This window comes from Barbus barbus (genome assembly GCF_936440315.1).
Source record: "Barbus barbus genome assembly, chromosome: 38".
NCBI lineage: Eukaryota > Metazoa > Chordata > Actinopteri > Cypriniformes > Cyprinidae > Barbus > Barbus barbus.
Genome location: NC_136716.1, coordinates 4,238,099 through 4,244,722, shown reverse-complemented (window position 1 = coordinate 4,244,722; position 6,624 = coordinate 4,238,099). Strand labels below are relative to the sequence as shown.

At 36.6% G+C, this 6,624-nt stretch overlaps 1 protein-coding gene across 1 annotated transcript in view; it reads left to right on the top strand.

The window, feature by feature from the left end:
* The first annotated feature begins 234 nt into the window (after window positions 1–234).
* The window catches only part of LOC306858118 (integrin alpha-3-like), a 38,671-nt gene continuing 32,281 nt past the window's right edge, over window positions 235–6,624 (top strand). Inside the window, exon 1 of the mRNA XM_079398518.1 lies at window positions 235–664. Coding sequence (XP_079254644.1) covers window positions 492–664 — 173 coding nt within the window. The 5' untranslated portion in view covers window positions 235–491. The remainder of the gene's footprint in view (window positions 665–6,624) is intronic.

The following is a 6,624-nucleotide window of genomic DNA, read 5'->3' as shown; positions in this document are numbered from 1 at the left end:
TCATTAATGTTTGTTTTCCTGTAGATCTTGTTGTGAAATGTGACCTGGACATGTTTTCTCAGGATTCACCCATGCACACCATGTTAAAATTTTAATAACAAAACCTTGAAAAATGAAATCGTATGTGCAGCACAACAGCAAGTGGAGGCTTGTGCAACTGTGTGTGTGTGTGTGTGTGTGAGAGAGAGAGAGAGAGAGAAAGAGAGAGAGAGAGAGAGAGAGAGAGAGCGCACTATTGCCTTTAAGGGCTTTTTCTCTCTCTCTTATCAGACTTGTGGGCCGTATCTAGTCCTCTATTTGGGGAAGCAGGGCTGAGGTTTGGTGAAGTGTGGCGGACAGCGGCAGGTTGTGTGGAGACGGGGATCCGAGAACAAGAAACACCTTACAGCTCAGTGCCAGAGAGTGAGAAGACGCTTTCCTATGGCGTGTGATTGATCTATTCAATCTCATTGCAAGTGGCAGAGAGAGGGAGAGAGAGGGGAATATTAAACATGGCTGGAAAGTCTCTGCACTTGTGCGTCTTGGTGATTTGCGCGATTCAAACAAACACTGGATTTAACATTGACGTGCAGTTCCCGGTCATCAAAGAAGGAAAAACCAAGGGCAGCTTATTTGGATTTTCTGTTGCATTGCACAAACAGACCGAAAAGACAAAGAAGAACTTGTAAGTAGGCTACCAGAATGATATTACATTTAGCTTCTTTTCTTTCTTTCTGCGCTGAGGGATACAAATGACGACCGCATATTCAACATCACAAACCTTTAGATATTTATGCTCCTTGGATAGATTCATTCACATGCATTAATATCTAGTTTTGAGTATCCAGATAAACTAAAACAACCTCTCTTTCGCACCTGCAGCGCTGTGGTGTCCGATTCGCGAATCATTTAGACTATTGAACCGATTCTGTTGAATGATTCAACTGATTTGAGAAGCGTTTGTAGCCTAGTCACTACATTATAAAGAATGATTCAAGAGTAAATCTAACACAACAACATTATAAAATGTCTAGAGTAGACTACTAAATATTACCATTAATAATAGGCTACTGGACACATTGGTGTCCGCATGATTATTGGGTAGCTTGGATATTCAGGCAGCCCTGCAAACTTCAGTGCATCGGTTCATTCAAACGAACCGAATGGTTCAAACGAAACCCGACCTGTTCATTGTGAGTCTTTAACTTTCACAAATTGCGCAGACGCCATAATTTAGCTACTCATCTGCAGTTTTGATTTTTATCTGAGTTGTTCTGCTTTATATTATAGCCTAACTGAAGTTCTCTTGAAGTAAATATGCTATAAACACTAACAAAGTATAGGCTACCTACCACCAAGCTTGATACTGCCATGGTGAAATCACACATTTTTGGGCAATGTCATGTTTTTCATAAATATGATATTCATTCAGTATTATGCTACAGTATACGTCACAATACTGACATCTGATGCCATCACTGAACCATCACAATACGTTTTTTTGATCTGCTGTTTACTTTTAATTTAAGTACAGTTGTATACTTGAACATGACTATAAATGGCACCATTTGATAGTACTGTAAACGGTGTGCAAGCTGTTTTTATGGTCTATATCGCTTTACAATTTCTAGTTACCCTCTGAGGACATTTCCGGTGAAATAGGACGGGTGTTAGCATGCCAACAGACGGCAGGAACAGTCAAAACAATAAGACTGTGTTCAAACCATGTAGCCAAAGACAGGACAGTAGAATACTGCAACTTTGAGATCATTGCATTATCTTTCTCCCTGTTATGAGAAATGAGACATAGGTCCAGATGAACCTGTATAATTTTTGCCGCTGGCTATGCCAAAGTAAATTACACCTCGGACATGGATTTATAGCTGAATGTGGGCTGTGCTTTCATTTCAAAGAAAGAAACAATGGGATATAAACATAATCCTTTCTTTAGACTTTTATATAAGATAAAGTCTGTTATCAGAAGTGCACAGATTTATTTTCTTGCTTTAAAGTAAATATCTTCAAAGATATGCAGGTTTTGTACGACAGAACTTTGTCATGCCTTCATATCCTGTGCCGGTATAACCTGTTGCCTGCAGACTGTTTATGCTCCTGATAAACCTATTACCCTCTCGGTGGCTGCTTTCAAAAGGATAACTCTCAGCAATGGCCCCCTGCTATATATCAAAGCATGTAGCACCAGAATTAGCAGCACGAATATCGGTCAGCACCTCACTTTAGTGAGAAGATGGATTGAATGTGCTGTATATCATTGTTGCTTATGTATTTTGTGAAGCTGTCAGCTATGCCTCTGTTGTGGGATGGTAGGGAGTTCCCCTAAATTGCTCTTTCCTTATTTGTGATTTCCTGCTAATTAAGAGCCTATCGTCTAGTTTTATCTACAGGCCCTGAAGGCACTTCAAAGAACTGAGGAATCTCCTTGGCGCATGTTTTAGTCGATGACACTGCTTTGAAAGTAATCACCTAAATCATTTCACCTCTCTGCTTCATCAGGCTGTTATAAATTCGCCACTTAACGCAGTGTTATTGTTAAGGACGGAATGGATGCTGTGCCCTCTAGGGAGCATGATAATGTCCAGGCACTGAAACATGAGAGGGGCCACATGGTCACGGTGAGTGTGTCCATCGCTCATAAGCGGATGGGGACACTGGCACAGAAATGGCATTTAGGATCTGTGTCTAGGATGGCTAGATGGGCAGATGCACGGTTAAAGACCCAGCTGTGCTCACTTTAACAAAAAGTGAAAACAAAAAAAAACACTCTCTCCACCCTCAATACCCCGACTGAGGTGCGACCCTTGAGCAAGGCACCGAACCCCCAACTGCTCCCTGGGTGCCGCAGCATTGGCTGCCCACTGCTCCGGATGTATGTTCACTACTGTGAACACTTGGATGGTTAAATGCAGAGCACAAATTCTGAGTATGGGTCACCATACTTGGCCACACACCACTTCCCCTTTCCCTTTAATAACACCCTGTAAGATGCTTTATGCTGTAAAACTGTACATGCCAGCTTGTGAAAGGCCAGCTAATAAAGTCAGCAGTGAACCTAAAGATATATAATGGTGTCTATAATGATATTTTGTAAAATTTCTAAAATAATTTGTTTATAATTAACCGTGAAATTGATTTTAATTATGCTGACTTGGATTATTTGCAAAAGATTCTTTAAAATTATTGAAATGAATAAAGTTACAATTACATTTCAAAATTCTGACTTCATGTATGTCACTATATAAAACAATTTAATTATATAATAATATTTAATTAAATAATGTAAATATTACTATAAATAATAATGTTTAATTTAATGTAATAATTATAGATAGATAGATTGATTGATAGATTGCTTGTAAAATATATTCAAATGGATTCTGATTAATTAATTCTTATTTTAGTTTAGTTTAATTTAGATTTTTAGTTTTTGTATTTTAGTTTTATTTTATTTTCAGTTTTTATTTTTTTATTGTTCCCAAACAGGATGATTTTCAATAGTGAAGAGTATGAGGTTTGTTTATTAATTTATTAATGTACTTATTTTCTGCAGTACAGTAGTTCAAATTTGGAGTAAAATATTCTTATGGAGGTTATAATAAGAAAGACTATATATTATATCTAAATATAAGATTTTGATTAAAAAAATATGCATTTAAAACCATTTTTGCCATCAATATTTCATCTTTGGGAAGAAATCAAATAGCCAATAATGATATGTTTTTGTCATTTTATTTGATTTCAGTTTTATGTCAATATAGTTTTTATTATTTTTTTAAACTTATTTTAGTACTTTAAGTAAAAAAAAAAAAAAAAAAGAGTAATGTTAATGTTTTTTTTTTTTTCAAGAAACATTTTTTTTAGTTTTAGTTAATGAAACTGCATTTTATTCCCTAAAAAAAATGATAAAGGTTCATCCTTCACCTCCCTTGTCTCTTTCAAGCTTACACGTCTTCATTTACGCACTAAAGTAGTGTTAAATGCATGTTGTAAATTGGCAATCGCTTGCACTTCTGGATTATTTAAGTTCACACTCCTCATGTCAGCTGAAGTGAGAACATGCAGACATTTGGTTTTTGGTTGACAAATGCAGAAAAGCAGTGAAAATATACAGCAGAAATGTATTTCTCTCGTTTCACTGAAACCGCTTCAGTTTGAGCCAGCACATTCCATCTCTCAGGAAATGCAGAGGGAAGAGAGGGGTCTCCGCAGTGCCCTTGCTTAGACAAACATGGCCTACAGTAAAGAGAGATTTGATTAGATCGCTCTCATAAGATGCATCAATAAAATGTCCTCATGCAGCCCAACTTCAATTCAGCCCTAAAGCACCTCAGTAACGCACAACTGAGAAAAGTCAACCATAAAGAAAACGTATTACTGTTAACTAAAACTAAAACCTTAAAAAACATTTTGTTACTTTGTTACTTGTGTTACTCATTTTTCTAAAGTACTTAAATAATGTACTGAAATAATAAAATAAAATAATAAAAACTATATAGACATAAAAAAAACAAATCTAATAAAATGACAAGAACACAACAAAATAATTAAAAGTTAAATGGAAATATAAAAATATCGAATTTAAATATTGACAAAAACATATCATTATTAATCTATTATCATTAACTAAAAAAAAAAAAAAAAAACATTACAAATAAAAAAACACTAATATTAAAAATGTAAATAAATAAAAAATCGTCCCCTCAAAAAGTAAAAAAAAATAAGCCATTTAAAAAAATTAAAAACTAATAAAAACATATCAATGATACTAAAATAGCACTGGACCCACTTCTCTGAACCTTTTGAGTTACGGAGAATCATCTTCATATCATAACTGTGACAAAACATAAGGAAATGGGACCAAACGAGAAAAAAAAAAAAAAGGAAAATCTGTTTGCAACTCATTTTGCTTTCATTGTATTTTATTCATTTAGATTGTTTGGATGATAAGTCATCGCTGACTGGTGCTGGAGAAAAGAGGTTACAGAAAGTCAGAGAAATGTATTATTCTTCAATAAAAGCACAAATACTTTATCTTTTGAATAAAGTGCACCAATGAATCATGCACAGTAAGATCATGAATATGCTTTAAGTGGTAAAAGGGGTAAAAATGTAATGTCAAGACAATTTTAAGCCTCCCAGAGTGAACTCTTCATATCCCGACTTGATCCCTTTGCAGAGATGGCAGCCTTTCAGAGCACAAAACAAATATATAGCCCCCTTACAACCTCTTTTAACAGCTCGTTCAGCACGGAGTGCCCAGTGCTGCTTTATCTTCTCTTCCTGTGCAGGAGCTAGTGGCTCTTTGATTGGTTCTTCCAGTCCTCTGACCCTGTGGAATGCTGAGAATTCCTCATCCTGCCCTGCTCAAGTGGGCCTGCCATGGTTGCAGGTTGGGACAGGACCGAAAGAGAGGCAGAGGCATTTGGGAACCTGCTACCTCTCAAACAGAGGAGGATTACAGTGCTATTAGAGGCCTGCGAACCAGACATGCACAGTCATTTTCTGCCTCAGAGAGAGAGTTATTGAATGCTGCGCTTTTGTTTTTTGGTGGAGAGTAAGATCAGATCAATGGGTCTGATTCCTCTGAGTCACGCATTTAATTAAATTAAGGAAAATGTGTTGCTGATCCAGACCATACTGTAACTGTCTGCGATCTATAGCTCAAGGCGATGTTTTTTAATTTGACAGGCATGATCTTCTCTCTCAAAATAAATCCGTTAATGAGAGTTGAAACTCTTAAACATTCCATGAACATTTCAGCTCCCTCTTATAAACATCACTCTTGCCCCATAAATAATTCAAATAGTCTTTCTCTGGTTTTTCATTCTCAGCTCCCACAGTCCTCGCTGGCGGACCTCCCTCTTTCTGATTGTTTACAATGAGATAGAAAAAATGAATGATCTCTGGAGCAAATGTTTGCTTGGACTTTCACGTTCCCAAGATTAATTTCATGTCACTGTATTTAAACGAGAAAAATGCTTTTGTTTATGCACGAATAAACAGAGAATGAGCTGTTCAGTGCATGGCATGAATACGTGAGGTTTGGCAAGCCTCCAGCCTTCTCGTTTTTCATCCCAGCCGTTCCTCTGTTTGATTCAGGTGTGGGTCTTTGAAAGCTCCAGCTGTGTACTGTGATGATACCCTGTAGGATCCTGTGCTGACTTGTTGACTGATGAGCCTGGGTCTCTATTCAAATGTTGAATTTGAATGCAGCGACAATGACATTTGTCATTTAGACATTCGAGACATAAGTAGTATTTAATACTTTTCTTACAAATTTAAGTGGTAAGTCTGTGCCAGTTCTATTTTTACAAAATGGAAAATGCCTTCAGGGACAAATTTTAAAGCAAGTTTGTCCAGAAACGATCACTTGTTCATCCTCACATCATTCCAAACCAGTAGGATATTTTTTGTTCCTTGGAAAACCCTAAAAGTGAATTTTTGATGAATATCCTGGCTGCAGTGTTACATATAATGTATGTGAATGAGGATGTGTGCTGTCAAGATATAGAGTTGTCATTTCTGCGTGAGCTATGAATTGTACAGGATTTGGACTGGCATAGAACCTGAAGTTATTAGTTGCTGATTCAGACTCACTTTGTGATTCTTTTACACATCCGGAATATA